A 19,529-nucleotide genomic window follows, 5' to 3' on the forward strand; every position below is an offset into this window, starting at 1 on the left:
GATGCACAGTGAAAGATCGTGAAGGTGACTATGCATTGGTCACTTCCGGCACATTGTACCATGGGTTACCATGATGCTCATGTAGTTACCATTCTTACACCTGCCATGCACGAGGCAGAATTGTGGCATGTCAGGTTTAGGCATGTAAATTATGGCAGCTTGATGCTATTGCATAAGCATAAAATGGTAAAGGATATGCCTCTTGTAGAATTGCCACCAAAACATGTATGTGAAGGGTGCATATTGGGTAAGATTCACAGAAATGCATTCCCAAAAGATGGATCAACAAGGGCTGTCCGAAAATTACAGCTTGTGCACAGTGATGTGTGTTGTCCTGTGCGGACACCATCTATTGGAAAGCATCTATACTTCGTAACCTTTATCGATGACTACTCCATATTTGCTTGGGTGTATCCCTTGAAAGCAAAATCTGATGTATTTGCATGTTTTCAGCATTTTGTGGCACAAGCTGAAAATCAAACAGGTCGCAAAGTGCAAACCCTGTTAGGAGTCATCTCTTGTCTATACATTTACACCAGGGCCTCTGTTGTGGGTGTGCCCGCCCAATTTTGGTGTTCCCCCATTTTTTCTCTCTCTCCGAGTATTTTTTCCCATTTTTTTGGGTGTGGGAGGGCTGTCGGCTGATTCAGTATGCTGGCCGACTGATGGTTTGCTACCCGACCTGATCTGTAGCACTGGCCGACTTTAGGTTAGCTGGCCGACCTGATTGTTTGCTGGTCGTGGGCCTTTGGTGCTGGTCGTGAGCATATGGCTGCTGTTGGCTTGTTCTGGACTGGTGGACCAACAGCCTGGGGCCATATAAAATGGCCCCTTTCCCCCCCCCACACACTCTCAATTGGGTATTGTACCGGATCTACTATATATAGTGCAAAGTTCAGACAGCCACTCTCTCTCTCTTCTGCGTTTTCTCTTCCACACACTTCAGCGTTTTTCCTGCTGGAGGTTCTCTTGCGTTTGCTCTTCTTCATGTTGGTGTCTTGCTACGTTGTGCTCTCAGCAGTTTGTCTCATATCCACTGCGTATTCCGACAAACCCTCCATACAGATCTAGGGGGGGAATACATGTCCATTGCTTTCAAAGCTTTTCAAGGCAAAAAAAAAGCATAAAGCATCAATGCCGATGCCATCTTCTCCTCAGCAAAATGGTGTTGCTGAGAGAAAGAACAAGTCTTTGATGGAAATGGCTAGATGCATGGTTAAAGGCAAAGGCTTGCCTCACAAATTCTGGATGGAGGCAATAATGTGTGCTACACACGTGTTGAATAGGTGCCCTACAAAAGCATTAAAAACCATAACGCCATATAAGGCCCGGCATGAAAGGAAACCTAAAGTTCATCACTTTAGAGTTTTTGGATGGATAGCTTATGCCATAGTCACAAGGGACGGGGGACGGCCATATGCAGGGAACGGGAACGGAGGTAGGAACGTCACTTAAAAATTACTTTGTCAGTACCACCCACTCGCCTATACGGGCAAAGCTTGCATGTCCATGGCTATGCACCACCTCCATGAGGGGATGGGGTGTGATTGACCTCATCCCACCATGTCCATCCCGTCGTCCTTCTACGGGTAGTTGGAACTTGAAGAGCCACTACCATGAGGAGGATGCCATGGATGATGGATGCCTCCTTGTCACTTGATAGCTTGAGAGAGAGAGAGAGAGAGAGAGAGAGTGAGTGAGGCTTGAGCCTTGAAAGTTGAGGGAGAACTTGGGAAGTTGAGTGTGAGGGTGGGTGGGGGGGGTGTGTGTGTGTTGAAAGAGTGCACAGAGCGGAAGCAAAGGGGCACTAGAATGTGCTGAACAGAGAGTGCAAGAGAGAGAGAGATATGGAGCAAACTATGCTGAATATACTGAAGCAAAACAATCCCAAGCAAGAGACACTACAAGTCTCATAAGTGAGGGAGCAAAGATGTACAAGATTGAATGAAAAGTGAGAGGCCAGCCCAACCTATTTATAGGTGAGGAGGGCTGGCCGACTGGAGCTCAATAAGCTGGCTGACTGGAGCAGAGGAGCTGGCCGACTGGTAAAATACCAAAAGGGCTGGGAAAAATCCTAGAAAAATATGGAAAAAAGGGGGTGGTTAGCCCACAATCAAGGGCCATGCAAAAGGGACCAAAAGGACACCAGAAATGGACAGAAACTCGGGATGAATGTGCTAACACCCCCTCTCGGCACCAGATGCTAAACATACTCCGAGAAACCAAAGAAGTCGTCCTCAATCAAAGACAAAAGAATGCAGCAACAACAGGTACCAGGAAAGCTCCACAAGCAATCTCCACAGCAACTCACCTACAAAAGCAACAAAACAAGCTACCAGGTACACCACTCTTCTAGAAGAAAACAACCATGAAGGTTGCCTCGTGCTGCTCCAAATATCGGTGCCAAACCCAAATGTAAACACAGTGTCACAGGAATTCCTAGAAGCCTGTAGCTCCAAGAAGATAATACCCTCAAAAGAAATAGAGTCCATCTGCTCCAACTCTATACCAAGAATAGCCAAATGCTGTACAATAGCACCCTCCTCGAAGGTCGGCATCGCCAGATGTAAGAACTCAACTGCCCCCTCTAAAAACTAATGTCGGGACTCCATAAGCCCAACCAAATCCAAATCCCAATCCTTCAAGCCCTGGAAGTACCACTGTGCCCCAAGCACGGTCACGGACACACCTGACCACAATCCAGAATCCTCACACAGAGTAAGGGAAATAGGAACATTCACAGTAGTGGTAACTGAAGTAGTAGTAGCCTCCTCAATAGCATCACATAGCGTAGAAGCAAGCTCCTCCATAGAAGGCAAAGGGACCAGCAACACATCTTGGTCACTGGGTGACAAAGAAAGAATCAGAGGCGAAGCAATAGGAGAAAAATCCCCCTCAGAAGCTGTGAGCAAAGATAGCCCACTGTCTTCCTCAAAAACATTACCAGATATATCATCCTGGCAAGAAGAAGTATGCACAGAAACTCAAGGCAAGGCAACAGGAGAAACAAACTCCTCAGATGCAATGAGCGAAACTGGCCCACTATCCTTCGTTGCAGGAACATCTCCAAAAGAAGTATCCACAAGATCACTGGCTGCATAGCACCCAGAAGTAGAAACCATTTGTCAATCACTGGCATCACCATACAAGTCACAAAGCAACTGCCACACATAGAAAGTAGAAGCATCATCAGGAGCATAGATGAAGTGTCGAAGAACCGAATCCTAACAATTCAAGAGGAGAAAGCCATAGATCTATCCGTCAGTCTTCCTCCACCGACACACATCCTCCGCACGAGAGAAACTCCATCAAACCATACTCCCTGAGAATAGAAGTAACCTGCAACTTCCATGACTGAAAGTTACCACCATCCTGTCATGTGCATGAAAATGCCATGGACATTCTCAGAGCTAATCCAGAAGGGGCAGCCAAGAAAAAGACCAATAGATCTAGGATTTGGAGCACAAGGTACAGTGTGGACTTGGAGGAGGGCATGGAAGGCATTGAAGGATATCCTGTCAGCTGCGTTAGATGAAAAGGAGGGACAGTCGACTGTCGACGGTACAAGATCTGTTGTCGACTGCTTACAGGCGTGGTCGGCTGAACCAGAGGACAAGGCGGGCTGCAGGTGCATCATGACACATCAAGAAGCCCAGTCGGATAGCGCTTAAAGGGATTTAATGTCCAATCAACTGCCCGACCGGCAGCCGGCTAGTTCTCCATGAAGTCAAAGAGACTATAAATAGCAAGTTTGCTCCTCATTGTATTCATTCAACTCTTTAGGAGTTGGGTCCCTAGTATAGGAATGTTTTGGTGATGTTCACCTTTTCAAGAAGGCAGCCAAGGGCTGTAGATGTAGGTACCTTTTTGTACCATCAGAAATATACTAAATTTCTAGCATCTCTCTCTCTCTCTCTCTACTGTCCCTTCTGTCTGCGTTTTGTATCAGCATGTTTCCAGTGGTGTTTAGGGCTGAAAGAAGACTCCTGGAGCTTCCGCGTGTTACATTGGTATCAGAGCATCAGGCTCAGTAAAGCTAAACACTGATTCAATCCTATATGATGGTGTACAAGTCCAAGGTACAAGAAAGTACACGGATACGAAGCCCAAGGCAAGGAACACAGAATCTGGAAGAGCTCCTAGGAGGTTTGTTGGTGGTGTTCCACAAAGCCAAAGGGGATGGCAGTCCTGTGAGCCAGATAGGTTCTCGGGCAACGGTCCCAAGGGAGGATTATCCTCCAAGGGGTGATGTGAGTGCCAGACTCATTTCTCAGGAATGAAGACCAAGACAGTGTTCAGAGTCAGGGCAGGAAGGAATTGAGGACTAGAGGGAATAGATGCATAGATTTTATTCAGAGTCATAGTGGTTTTGGAGACCGGGCCGGATTTTCAGTGAAAAGGGTTGCCAGAGTTGGATGGATGACAGAGGGACTCCTGGAAAAGAGTGGCATGATGACAGTCATCCAAGAACAGGTTGCAATCCCGTCATCAAGTTTAGCAGAGGGGGATGTCAGTGCATGAAAATGCCATGGACATTCTCAGAGCTAATCCAGAAGGGGCAACCAAGAAAAAGACCAATAGATCTAGGATTTGGAGCACGAAGTACAGTGTGGACTTGGAGGAGGGCATGAAAGGCATTGAAAGATGTCCTGTCAACTGCGTTAGATGAAAAGGAGGGATAGTCGACTGTTGGCGGTACAAGATCTGTTGTCGACTGCTTACAAGCGTGGTCGGCTGAACCAGAGGACAAAGGCGGACTGCAGGCACATCATGACACATCAAGAAGCCCAGTCGGACAGTGCTTAAAGGCATTTAATGTCCAGTCAATTGGCCGACCAGCAGTCGCCTAGTTCTCCATGAAGTCCAAGAGACTATAAATAGCAAGTTTGCTCCTCATTGTATTCATTCAACTCTTTAGGAGTTGGGTCCCTAGTATAGGAATGTTTTGGTGATATTCACCTTTTCAAGAAGGCAGCCAAGGGCTATAGATGTAGGTACCTTTTTGTACCATCAGAAATATACTGAATTTCCAGCATATCTCTCTCTCTCTCTCTACTCTCCCTGCAAGAGGGAAAGGCATCAACAAGGACAATAGCTTGGGTATCAGATGTCTGAAAAAGGAGTCGGAGACGAAGCAACAGGAGAATCCTCCTCAGAAGCCGTGACTACCACTGGTCCACTGTCCTCCACTCCAAGAATCTGAGCAAAAAGCTCAAGAATCACACAGTCTCCAAAACAATATCCAACCCGCTCAAGAATCTTGCAACCCTGCAAGGGCAAGAAAGATAACAAAGCTAATCCCACAGTAAAGTACTGCTGCAAGACCCCAAAACTTCCTCCTCCAAAAGCGAGAAAATCGGCTCGTCTTCAACAAAGTTCGGCGTCTGCCGGAATCAGGTGCTCAGGTTGCTGACTGAAAGTGAGCGCCAGTGCGCAAAGCGAATAAGACGGGAGCGTGCCCGATGCACGATGAAGTTGGGTGGGAGTGGCACTTGGTTCAACCATTTGTCCGGGGTGGGAATGCAAAACCAGAAATTAGGTTTCTGGACCCTATCAAGAAAACGCACAATCTCTGAAGAAAAACTGTCCTCCACAGGTACCAAGCGTGCCACCAGAGCCTGTAACACCAAAGACACCCTCTGCAAAGGAGCAAGCCCACTGGAGAGGAAAACGCAGCAAAGAAAGCTGCTGTCTTGAAAAAAACAGGACAGCTATGTCCCAAACTCCACGTGGAAAAGAAAACATTGGTCAACAAGTACCTGATGGCTGAGTTGATGAAGCCAAACTGAAAGGCGAAGTGACCAGCAAGTTCAGTCCAGAAAACACAGCATGAAAGGGCTGCAGATCTGTGAGAAAACGCAGAGGAGAAGCTGCTGAAAACAGTGCTGAATCTGGGGCAACAAAGAGGTTGCTAAACCGGGAGCTCTGATACCATGAAAGAGTGCATAGAGCAGAAGCAAAGGGGCACTAGAATGTGTTGAATAGAGAGTGCAAGAGAGAGAGAGATATGGAGCAAACTATGCTGAATATACTGAAGCAAAACAGTCCCAAGCAAGAGACACTACAAGTCTCGTAAGTGAGGGAGCAAATATGTACAAGACTGAATGAAAAGTGAGAGGCCAGCCCCACCTATTTATAGGTGAGGAGGGCTGGCTGACTGGAGCTCAATAAGCTGGCCGACTGGAGCAGAGGAGCTGGCCGACTGGTAAAATACCAAAAGGGCTAGGAAAAATCCCAGAAAAATATGGAAAAAGGGGGTGGCCAGCCCACAATCAAGGGCCATGCAAAAGGGACCAAAAGGACACTAGAAATGGGCAGAAATTGGGGATGAATGTGCTAACATGTGTGTGTGTGAAGCTTGAGAGAGTGTGTGTGAGGGAGAGAGAGTGTGTCTTGAGAGGCTACAGCTTGCTTGTGTGAGCTTGAAACTTGAGACCTTGGCCCTTGAGGCTTGCCGCTTGAGGGTGAGAGAGTGTGTGTGTGTGTGAAGCTAAAGCTTGAAGTGTGAGAGGGAGGTGTGTGTGTGTGTGTCTTCTTCTAGGGAGGGAGGCAAGAGAGAGGCCAAGGCCCAAAGCCTCAAAGGCTCAAGGCCTATGGGCCAAGGCTAAAGGCCCATGAAAAGCCCCTCCCAAACGGCCAAAAAAAAGGGTCAAAAGTGTGACCATTGCCCAAACAGTAACCTGCGGCATTCCCATGCACAGCCATCCCCCACAACCGTCCCCTCCTGGATCCGTCCCCGCAACGTCGTCCCTTGTGAGGAACGCCCAGCTGGGGACGTTTGTCCGTCCGTCCCCGTCCCACAGTGTTCCCGGGAAGGCGTCCCCCCGTTCCAAGGGTCCATCCCCTCCGTCCCATGTGACTATGGCTTATGCACATGTACCTAAGCAATTGCGAGGTAAGCTTGATGACAAAGCAGCTAAGTGCATAATTGTGGTTACAGCAGTGGCAGTAAAGGCTTCCATCTCTTTAATCCTTCCACACAAAGGATTTTGGACAGTAGAGATGTTGTGTTTGCTGAAAATTCAGACCAGCCATTGGCTGAATTTTTTGAACAGCCACCTTCAGGCCCACTTAACATGTTTGAAGGACTACTCCCATTGGGAATTGATGTCACAACAGATCAGCCATCAACTTTGCCTAATGGACAGCATTTGGGTGCTCAAAATCAGCCCATAAATGAGCTCAGTACACCTCAAAATGTCGAGGAAGCAGTGGAGCAAAAGCGGACAATAACGGAAGAGGCTAGAATTGTGCCTCGTTGGCTGCTCCGTACTTTACAGGAGAGCAAACTTTCAGCTCCCCTTGGTAGCAAGACACAAGCTAGTTCACGTAATGCAAGAGAACAAGTAGATGTTGCTTGCATGAGTACACTTTGTGATGCAAATGAGCCAGATTCATTTGAAGAGGCTCATGAGGATGAGCATTAGATAAAAGCCATGCAAAATGAGATGGATTCTATCCATTAAAACAACACATGGGATTTGGTAGACTTGCCTGCTGGCAAGAAGCCCATTGGCACAGAGTGGGTATACAAGTTGAAAAGAAAGTCTGATGGTACCATTGGCAGGTACAAGGCCAGGCTAGTGGCCAAAGAATATGCCCAGAAAAAGGGCATTGATTATGAGGAGACTTTCGCACCTACATCTCGTATGGCCACAGTTAGATGTGTTGTTGCATAGGCTAACCATCATGGATGGAAAGTCCACCAGTTGGACATAAAATCAGCTTTTCTCAATGGGGATTTGCAGGAAGAAGTGTATATAAATCAGCCCATTGGTTTTGTGATGCCCAGTCATGAAAACAAAGTATGCAAGCTTCGAAAAGCACTTTATGGTCTCAAACAAGCTTCCTAAGCTTGGTATGAGAAGATACATACACACAGGGTTTTCACAATAGTCCAACAGAGAGCACCCTCTATATGAAAGACGATCATGGCACTTTGATTATGCTCATTCTTTATGTGGATGACATGTTGCTAACTAGGAATGATATGGAAAAAATTTCAGCATTCAAAGCTGAATTGCAAACGTCATTTGAAATGACAGATTTAGGATTGTTGCATTATCATTTGGACATACAATTTGTGCAAACAGATGGTGGGATTTATGTACACCAATCAAAGTACATTCAAAAGTTGTTGCACAAATTTGGGTTTCAAGATTGTAAGCCCATCTCTACTCCAATGGAGCCAGGGCTGAAATTGAGCATGTATGATGTTGGAGAGCCTTTTGATATGAGTGTTTACAGCCAAGCAGTAGGCTGCCTCGTATACTTATGCAACACGCCCGGATATTTAGTTTGGGGTTTCCCAGTGTAGCAAATTTATGCACAACCCACATACAAAGCATTGGCAAGCAATGAAGCAGATCTTCCACTATCTTCAAAGCTCCCTGGATCCTGCATTGGTATATCCCCAGGGGAGTAGCTTGCTTACAGTGATCCCAACCGGGCTGGTGGCTATGATACATGGCAATCCACCAGTGGGAATTGTTTCTTTTTGGGGAATTCATGCATATCATGGTTAAGCAAAAACCAGCCCACTATTGCCACATCTACTTGTGAGGCTGAGTACAGGGCAACCTTTACAACCACAGTAGATCGTGTATGGCTGAGGAGATTGATGACTAATCTTTGTGAGTGTCAACAGACACCCACCACCATACTCACTGACCGTCAGAGTGCTATAGCCGTGGCACGAAACCCAATGTTTCATGCATATACTAAGCACATAGAGATTCATTAACATTATGTCAGGGAGAGGATTCATGCACGGGAGATCTCATTATCTTATTGCTCTACACAGAACAATGTTGCAGATCTGTTCACGAAGACGTTGCCTTGAGAGAAGTTTGAAGCTTTCCGCAAAGATTTAGGCTTACTCTCCTATAGAGAGTGATCTGCTACCGACCTTGTACATGTTCACATTGCCACTACAGCGGAGATTTATTGACATATATGCTATGAGTAGTGCCACATGTGAACATGGGCTAACCAAGGGCACTTTTCTCCCTTTGGGTTTTTCCCCTTGGACATCTTGTGTGAAAGGACACCACCATTATTATTGTATTTTGATATTATGGAGTCAATCCTCTAGCTTGGCATATATGCTTTGAGTACTACCACATGTGAACATGGGCTAACCAAGGGCACTTTTCTCCCTTTGGGGTTTTCCCCTTGGACATCTGGTGTGAAAGGACACCACCATTATTATTGTGTTTTGATATTATGGAGTCAAACCTCTAGCTCCACACAATTCCAATCAATCCTTTTTGGGTGTGAGCATCAATCACCATCTTCACTGTGTACTTGCTGTTGCTATGTCTCTGTCTCTGTCTCTGTCTGTGTGGAACCCTAACCCTAGCAATAATTGTTTATAGTTGTTTATATATAATAGCTTAGCTCTTATATTTTTATCAATAAATTATATAATTATTATACATACCTTTGCTAGAGGTTTTGATACAGATGCAAGCTTCCCTTTCTTTTCAATTATGGGATTTTTCTAACGGAACCACAAGCATGTTGCTTTTTGAGTGTATACTTTCTAGAATTGAGAAAAATTTGACTCAAACAATCCTCTCACAGCTCTTCGTTGAGCTTAGTGACTTGCTGTTTCCATTGATTCCTTCATACATTGCCTTAGTCATGTCTAGTGACAAAGTACAATCTTCACTTCATGAGAGACTACTCACAAACCATCATCCCTACTCACACTGGCAGGCCCCGCATCTATTGATGCGTTCCTATGAAAAAAAAAATCCGCACATCAACAGATTACGTATGCAAGATATCCTCTGGCCTATTTTGACTCCTAGATCTTAATCCTAGAATTATCTTTGAGCCTACCCGTTACATCTCTGGCATCAATTAGCTATAGGGCATGGATAGTACTCCATGGGTCATGCAAGGTGTAACATGGATTAGCACTTGGCTATTGGAGAGTTAGTTATTAATAAGCACATGAATGCAAGGTTATCATTAGCATTCAAGGTGTAACATGGATTAGCACTTGGCTATTGGAGTTAGTTATTAATAAGCACATGAATGCACGGTTATCAATAGCATTCAGGGCCTATGTAAGTGAGTGGTATGCAATCCGTGGCTTCGTAGTTGAGTTGGCAATCTTGAACTCTAAAGACGCACGCCGTGTGCGAGGGGGCCAGGGGGGTGGGAGGAGGAGGGGTCATGAGTTTGATTCCCATCAACTATGAAGCCAGTGGACATCCAGTCTTCATCGCCTATGGGTGTACTCCATCCTCTCCTAGCTCCCAGTAAGGTTCAGCACGGTGAGGAGCTCTATCATAGACTAATCAGCACGATTTCAACTTGGGGGACAAAAAAGTAAGTGGTATGCACATAACTAAGTGTTCGACAACAATGTGTGGGTTTGGATCTAGACTTGAAAAGATGCAGGGGAGAAGAGAGCTTGAGCTCTTGCAAGCACACACACACACACACACACACACACACAAAACCCTAAAAGAGAACACACAAGGTGAGAGGCTGAAAATCTTCTTCTTCTTCACACAACATTCAACACACCATATACAAAGATAAGAGTATACACGATATGAAAAGGTACTCAACCAAATACATACTAGGGTTCTCTATAGTGTGTACCCAACTAAATGAGCTGGCGCTATAACTATGCCAATCTCTAGAATGGCTGTCACACAGCCTGTTATCCCACTGGCCGCATATCACCCATGATCTCACCAACCATGCCAGTGGTGTAAGTGTGGAGCCTATCTCCTAAGCGGGTCATCAGTGTCCACCGCCTCACTAGATGAGCTCGATATCTCAACACTCCCCCTCAAGCTCAACTCCATCTCATGTACAACAAGCGAAGCCCTGAATCTGCGGAGCTTCTCTGTACCCAATGCTTTGGTGAAGATATCAGCGACCTGATCCTGTGTGCTGACATAAACAAGGTCAACGTCTCCTGCCAAAACTTTCTCTCTGACAAAATGGTAGTGGACCTCTATATGCTTCGTGCGAGCATGAAAAACTGGGTTCCTGGCCAACTTTATACTGCTAATGTTGTCACGGAAAATGACAACTTGTCTATCCACTGATAGCCCAAATCTGCAAGTAGCTTTCTCAACCAAGCTACCTCACATGCTGCCATAGCAGCACCTCTGTACTCAGCCTTTGTACTAGATAGAGCAACCGTAGGCTGCTTCTTGCTGCTCCAAGTCACAGCAGCACTCCCCAAAGAAAACATGAAGCCACTAGTAGATCTTCTATCTGAGATACTACCAGCCCAATCAGCATCTATGTACCCATGTACACATATCTCTGTCCCAGTTTCATAAAATAGTCCACAATGCAAAGTAGATCTCACATACCTCAGTATGCGTCTCAATGCATCCAAATGCGGCTTCCGAGGAACCTGCATAAACTAACTCACCAACCCAACAGCATAGCTCAAATCTGGCCTGGTGATCGTCATGTAGATCAAGCTTCCTACTATGCGCCTATACATAGTAGTATCCTCCAAAATCTCTCCTGAATCTGCACTCAACTTGCCATTCTGATCCAATGGCACTGAGATAAGCTTACAGCCTGTCATACCATACTTGGACAACATGTCCAAGCCATATTGTCTCTGCAGTAATCCAATACCATGTGGTGACCTAATCACCTCAATGCCCAAGAAATATTGAGCTCCCCCATATCCTTCTTCTCAAACTTTGTCTAAGCAAGATCTTTACATCAAAGATCTCTGCATCATGGTCCCCCGTAATGATCAGGTCATCTACATAGATGACAACAAGCACAACCCCTCTATCACTGTGTCTCACATACAGCGAGAAATCTGCATTGGCTAAATGAAAGCCAATAGTGACAAGATATTCAGAAATCTTGTCAGACCATGCTCTTGGTGCTTGTTGTAAGCCATACAAGGCTTTCTTCAACCTGCAAGCATGCTCGGGGTGACTCACATCCTCATAACAGGTGGCTGCAACATATACACCTCTTCCTACAAATCCCCATGCAAGAATGCATTCTTTACATCCATCTGATGTAAAGACCATTGCTTTGACACAGCCACTGCTATCACAACTCATTGTTGCCATCTTGGCAACTGGGCTGAAAGTTTCCTCATAATCAATGCTATATGTCTGCGCATATCCTTTGGCTACCAATCTAGCCTTGTACCTGCTTATGCTTCCATCACTGTTATGTTTTGCTTTGTACACCCACTTGCATCCAATGGCTTTCTTGCCTTCACGCAATTGCACTAAATCCCAAGTCTCATTTCCATATAGTGCATCCATCTCCTCATCCATAGCTTTCTCCCAACACACATTTCCAACAGCCTCATCAATGCATGTGGGCTCTACAACCTGCACAACTTTTGCAATGTATGCATAGTGATGTGCCACATAACCATCATAGGTAAACCTCTGCACAGGATTCTTCACTCTCCCAGATCTTCGCAGCTTTGCATTCATGGCTTCCATAGCCTTCTTTACACCAGGTGTTCTCATAGCTGGTATTCCAAGATCCTCATCAAGGCTCATCTCTGAGCCACTAGACTCTCCATCAACATGAGAATGCCCTGCAGAAATGTCAGGCATACTAAGGGGCTCAACCACTTTCTCTTTGCCTTTATGTGATGTACTAATCACATTTGCAGGACTGGTATTATAACGTAGCCTGCCACTCCATGGTCTATCAACTGAACCACCAGATGAGGACTCTCCTGGTCCACTCAAAGACTGCGATTGTTGACTTGTATTCTGTGCAACCACATTTCCACTCACATCAGCTCCAACAGCTTCTTTTTCAGCAACATACTAGCTGTTCATCTCATCAAAAACAACATCCCTACTTACCCTCAACTCACGTGTAGCAGGGTTATAACACATGTATCCCTTTTGCTCAAGGGAATACCCAATAAACACACATTTTTCAGCTTTTGGATCCAGCTGAGGTCTCAGCTCATCTGGCACATGCACATATGCAATGCATCCAAAGACTTTCAGATGAGACAAATCAGGTTTTCTACCTGTAAACCTCTCCTCTGGAGTTACATCATGTATGGCTGCAGTTGGAGTCATGTTCATGATGTAAACTACTGTAGAAACAGCCTCAGCCCAATAGCTATGCGGCATATTCTTCTCTCCCATTAATGCTCGCGCAATCTCAACAATGTGCCTGTTTTTCCGCTCAGTAACTCCATTTTGCTACGGAGTGTATCTGCATGTAAACTGTCTTTGAATACCATTCTTCTTCAAAAATTCAGAGAACTCATTGGAGAAGTACTCTCCCCCTCCATCTGACCTTAGGCACTTTACATGTTTCCCTATTTGCTTTTCAACCATAACTCTGAAATTCTGAAAATGAGTGAACACCTCACTCTTCTCCTTCATGAAGTATATACCCACACTTTCCTTGTGTGGTCATCAATAAATGTCACATAATACCTGCAACCTCCCATAGACATGGTCTTCGTAGGACCCCATACATCTGAATGCACAACATCTAGTGCATTTCTGCTCACATTTCTGTCACGTGGAAATACATACTTTGTTTGCTTTTCAAATTGACATGCTTCACATATTTTTTGCATACCTTCACCTTTAAACTTTGGCAGCCCTATCACAATTCCTTTAGTCTCCATAGACTTCATTCTCTGCACATTCACATGTCCAATTCTTTTATGCCAAATGTCTGTGTCTGCAACAATTCCTAAACCATTTGCAAATATTACAGCACTCACTTCAGGCATGTTTACATTCAATGTAAACATTCTGCGCACTCTGTTGCCTTTTGCAACCAACCTGCACTTATCTTTAAAGTCTTCAACATAACAACCATCAGGGTTAAACCGAACCTACAAACCCTGCTCAATCATCTGGCTAACTGAAACCAGATTCTTTGTTATGTTCGGAACATGACGTACATCTGCAAGGTACTTCACTTTGCCATCCTGCATAGACAATGGCACATCTCCAACATGGGCAATTGGATGAGCAATGTCATCTCCTGTTTCCAAAAAACCTGGTCTTTCAAGGTTTTTCATCTCCTTGAACCACTCCCCATGACTTGTCATGTGGTTCGAAGCACCTAAATCAACGTACCATACATCATCTTTATGTGCTGCTTCAAACATGGCATTAACGACATGCTGCATAACAAACAACCTTTCATTATCCTCATTATTTCCTCAATAAAAGCATCCACGTGTATCAGTATATTGCCTTTGCCAATTTCCACGACCTCTTTGACTCCCCCTGCCTCTGAATTGACCTCTTCTACCTGCGTGTTGTTGTTGTGAATTCTGGGACTGTTGTTGTTGCTGCTGCTGACCATAATTCTGATTACCTCTTCGGCCACCTCCTTGGCCGCGTCCACGGCCTCCTCTACCTCGTCCTCTTCCTGAACTTGTGTAGAAGGCCTGTTGCTCTGAACTGTTTTTGTTTTGTGAAGACTGTTGGTCTTCACCCAAGCTCTTCTCTTGTATAATCAACATAGACACCAAATCTGTGAGATTGGGAATGTTTTCTCGAGTCTGAATAGACGTCTTGAACGCCTTGTGTTGTGGTCCAAGACCACATAGACAGATTTCCACCTTATCATCATCATCTACTGAAACACCAATAGATGCAAGAGATTCCACAATACCCTTGATCTTCAATGCATAGTCATTCACAGACATACTCTTTTTCTCCACAGTCTGAAGTTCATTCTTCAACTGTATCTTTCGTGCCTTGGTATTCGTTTCATAGAGTTTTACCAAGGTGTCCCACACCTCCTTGGGGGACTTGGCATCCTGTCTGTGCCCAATCATGGTGTCATGTATACTGATAGAGAGCCAATACATAACTTTTCTGGCTCCTTGGTTCCAATCCTTGAACTCTTTCACATCTGCAGCAGTCTGATTAATCTCCGGTATCTCCGGTGCCTCTTCATGCTCACCTTCTATGTAGTCCTAGTAACCCTTTTCCATCAGAAAATTTGTCAACCTGAACCTCCAAGCATGAAAGTTGTTCTTGTCAAGCTTCTCAGCAACAATCTGGTTTATGCCATCATTTGGCATCTTGTCAGACACACAAATTTACCAGAAACAGCACTCTGGTTTGTCCTGCACAAAATGCTGTATTTTCTGCAACGGTAGTGTACTACACTCAAATGTCACAACCAGTGATCTCAATGTGCATACATACACCCAATGGCAACTGTTTGACCTCCTTGCAGCACACACAATGTCTGCACAACCAATCTGTCTTCCTACAGTTCTTAAAACAGAGTTCTGCATAGAATCCATAACTTACCCGCAGTGCTCAAAATCGCCTGCTTTCCGAGAAACGGAGGCCCTAACACGCTCGAAACGCGTTTTCGGACTGAAAATTTATTGTCCGGTCCGATAAGACAGTATAATTGCCCTATAGCTTTACTCCCGCGAAGAAAGCTCCTCAATCAGAGATCGTTTGCCAGTGCCTCCCGTAGAGCTCCCGACAAGGGTGTAGTCGCCAACACAAATAAGGAAGAGTAGATGAAGCTCTTACCCTCGTACCGCTTCCTGTACTTCTCTTGCTTGCAGCTCAGCCCTTAGCATGAACCAGGCTCTGATACCATAAAAAGATGCAGGGGAGAAGAGAGCTTGAGCTCTGGCAAGCGCGCGCACACACACATACAAAACCCTAAAAGAGAACACACAAGGTGAGAGACTGAAAATCTTCTTCTTCTTCACACAACATTCAACACACCATATACAAAGATAAGAGTGCACACAATATGAAAAGGTACTCAACCAAATACATACTAGGGTTCTCTATAGTGTGTACCCAACTAAATGAGCTGGCGCTATAACTATACCAGTCTCTAGAATGGCTGTCACACAGCCTGTCATCCCCCTGGCCGCATATCACCCATGATCTCACCAACCATGCCAGTGGTGTAAGTGTGGGGCCTATCCCCCAGGCGGGTCATCAATGTCCACCGCCTCACTAGATGAGCTCGATATCTCAACAAGACTAACCCTTGAGGCAGATAGCAAGGTTGCTGAAGGCCCTAGTGGTTACCGGGTGTGGTATAACAATGTGTGGGTTTGGATCTGGACTAACCCTTGAGGCAGATACCAAGGCTGCTGAAGGCCCTAGTGGTTACTGGCCTTCACACCCTAGTGGTTGCGGGTGTGAACCTAGTGGTTACCAGGTGTGGTATGGAATGTGCCCCACGGGCAAGATATTCTATGATCTCAAGACCCTGCACTCCTATCTTTTCACCCATCTACCTAACTTCAGGGGAGGTCCAGAGCACAAGGATTGTTGTTGACTTTTTTATGATTGGAGGGTGGAGGTAGGCTCAGAAGTCTGGGATAATGATCTAGGAATCAACAGGCTGTCACATCATCACTACGAATTTTGCAGGGTAATATGAAACTCTCTCATGTAGGCAATCGGGCTCAACTTGCATCCAGAGCACCACAAACACAGGCACACAAATGCATAGAGAACACAAAGAAGGCAGCTGACAGACATACCAGCCAAGCTATAGGCCCAAGTGGAATTCCTGAAACTCCTCATTGACTTCCCATATTTGTAACAGCCCTAGGAAGCGTGGCTGAACAAAGGGTGTTATCCCAACTTGGATTAACAGGGTGCCACCCAGAATATCACAAGGCCATACAACTATGGAACGTTTCCTTTTTAAACACAAAGGCTTCTTAAACATGCCTGCCAAAGCTTTTTCAACTTAATGAGGCACAAAGGCAAAAGACATCATGTTGAATGCTCTAGAAAGTATAAGTTTTATTCATATTACAACAAGCATTTGCAGCTACCTTCACATGCACAGACTGGTTATTCAGAATGCCTCCAGGTGCAGCTTCCATATGATTCTCTCCATCATGAAAAACCCACTGATGTTTGCCAGTAAAGGCCACTCTTCCAATGATGCTAGATCCAGATAGAAAATGAATTTTAGAAATGGCAACTTGGTGATAAACCATACAAAGCTGCAGGCCATATAGATGAAGCAGTAGCAAGTGACCCATTGAGAATTTAAAAGACGGAGCTCACCCTTCACCCATGGAATACACGTAATACGACATTCTAGCAACAGCAAGACTGATTTGCCCCTCCAGATCTCCAGACCCTCCTTGATCAAGAGGGTTTCCTCCAGTTTCAAAGGAGCCATTACCATGACTGTTGCAAGCATCAGCCAAAGATTTCGGATAATCATAATAACCATCTTCCCATGTCAGCATCCTGTGTATCATTCGAAATGTCAGTCAACTTCTAGCCCAAAGACTGCAAAGAAAGAACACACAAGGCAGAAAACGTAGCAAAGTACAAGTCTGGTGCCTGATTAACTTGAACAGAGAAGATGTAGAGCTTACATTCGGCTCCTGCGCTTCAATTTCCAGAAAACAGCATAGCACCAGCCTGTCTTCAGACAAAGGCTCTTCAAAGTCTGCCTCAAACGCATCGTTGCCATTATGGCAATTCAATTACGTACAATTCTTTTTAAAAGTCCACCTGCTTAAAAACTGTATCCTTCTTCACCTGCACCACTAACTGCCACAGCATGTATCCCTTCCAGCAAGCCTGCAATCTAAACCTGTTCTTCTTTCCCAAGTAAGCAAGGAAAGAGGGCATCCCATGCTCAGTCGTGCTGACATTCCTCACCATAGACTCATCAAAACTCTATCACGTATATGTATTAAACTCTGGCCATAATGGTACCCCAACTTGAGTGTGATGAAACCCTGGAGTGAATGAATTCCTAGCCGGTGTAAAACCCTGGCTTGAGTGTCATGAAAACTAGCCTAATGAGAGTGATGAAACCCTGGAGTGAATGAATTCCTGACCTGTGTAAAACCCTGGCTTGAGTGTCATGAAAACTAGCCTAATGAGAGTATGATGAAAACTTGCCTGAATGAAACCTTGGCCTGAGTGTAATAAGACCCTGGTTGAAACTATAGCCTGTGTATACTGAAACCCTGGTTGAAACCCTAGCCGGGGTGTGATAAAAACCCTAGCCATAAGGAAACCCTGGCCTGATTGTTTTGAAATTCTGACCTGAAAGCAACCATGAATTGAGTGAAATTTTGAAAACCCTAGCTTGATGAGCCTTTGCCTGAGTGAAAACGGTACACTGTACCCTAGCTCGCATGAAACCCTGGCCTGATTGAATTCCTAGCTCCAATGAAACCTAGCTTGAGAGAAACCTTGAAACGGCATCTATGAGGCCGTAGGACTTTGAATAAAACCCTAGAATGAGCATCACCTGTCTGTGTAGCAAAGCTTGCGAGAAGAACGGCCTAGCTGAATGAAGCCCTACGAAAGCCATCACCTGTTCCATCAGCAGCAGGAAAAGGCACTTCCAGAGCAGAGGAAAGGAAGGGTAAATGACACCTTAGAAGAGCAAATCGTCTGTGCGTGATTCTGCCATGGTGATGGCAGCTTCGATAGGGTCAAAAACGAATGGAGAGATGTCAGAGGATGTACACAGTGTAAAGATCAGCACACAGCACAGTATCTGCAAAGCCCTACACACACATACACACACACACAGATCAGCCGAGCACATAGCGCTGTCCCTTGTTGAGCTTACGTCCAAAGGTAACTCGGTTTGATAAGCTTTTCCTAGATTCGTGTTTTTATGTGCTTTTGTTGTTTTTATGTGCTCTTGTTCACTTTAGCCTTAGCTTTAAGTCAACGCTACTGTCCCCATAACATTTTGAAGGAAATGCAAGGCTTTTCGGTCAAGGTAATTGCCTTCAAATCATCACTTTACCATGCCAAGCACAAAAAAGTCTACCCTCCGACCCCAAGCGTGTTCACATATTCACCCTCACTCGACCCTGATACGCCCATCTCGATTGTGACCTGAGATCAAGTTGAAAGGCCGCACACATCCTTATTCTTGTTGCAAAACATGGACAAGCAATCTTACTCGTCCAACACGTAACCTTAGTAATGTCTCTCACCACTTTCATACATCAAGGAAGGATTGCCTGCATTTGATAGCCATCGAATCCTTTATTACAACAAGCCCATTAGAGACCTGGGATCGAGTCACTTATAGGTCTCGCGCTAAGGGCTTGTGGCAAGATTTAAATAAGCAATCTCACTCATCAAACACAACATAACCTTAATAATGTATGTGATCACTTTCATACATCACTAGGCCAGGCATTACATAGCCACCAGATCCTTTGTTGTAACAAGCCTATGTATATGAAAACATTGCTTATGCACAACAATTATTGAATCTTCTTCTCTTTTCACAACTGATTCCTTATAAACCTATCACCAACATGGTGCACTTCAAGTTGTTAAGCCCAGAATCATGCATGCCCAAGATAGTTCTCGGCAAAGGCATCCAAATTGCACTCAACAATGTAACAACCTCAATGCTTTCTCATATAATTTATTGTGCACAATTGCCTAGTGTGTGTAGACAAAGTTGTAAATGCCTTTGCATAATGTCTAGACATTCCGCCCATCTAACCTTAAGCTACTTGCTAACATATTAATCTTTATCTTTAATTAACAAAACAAGTGAGCATC

General features: G+C 45.0%; 1 protein-coding gene across 19 annotated transcripts in view; it reads right to left on the reverse strand.

Annotated features, from left to right (window-relative positions):
• The window catches only part of LOC147606550 (transcription factor EMB1444-like), a 76,839-nt gene extending 58,215 nt beyond the window's left edge, over positions 1–18,624 (reverse strand). For 6 of the 19 annotated variants that reach the window (XM_086792134.1, XM_086792135.1, XM_086792133.1 and 3 more), the window contains exons 1-3: positions 17,354–18,609; positions 17,034–17,222; positions 16,796–16,910 (exon numbers count right to left, since the gene is read on the reverse strand). In XM_086792134.1, the coding sequence (XP_086648260.1) occupies positions 16,796–16,910; positions 17,034–17,222; positions 17,354–17,451 (402 nt within the window). In that variant the 5' untranslated portion in view covers positions 17,452–18,609. Of the gene's footprint in view, positions 1–16,795; positions 16,911–17,033; positions 17,223–17,353 lie in introns of all 19 variants that reach the window. The other 13 variants (XM_086792131.1, XM_086792130.1, XM_086792127.1 and 10 more) reach the window with 5 other exon arrangements.
• Positions 18,625–19,529: the final 905 nt, after the last annotated feature.

Source organism: Cibotium barometz, chromosome 57, assembly GCF_041138505.1.
Source record: "Cibotium barometz isolate CiBa-2024 chromosome 57, ASM4113850v1, whole genome shotgun sequence".
Taxonomy (NCBI): domain Eukaryota; kingdom Viridiplantae; phylum Streptophyta; class Polypodiopsida; order Cyatheales; family Cibotiaceae; genus Cibotium; species Cibotium barometz.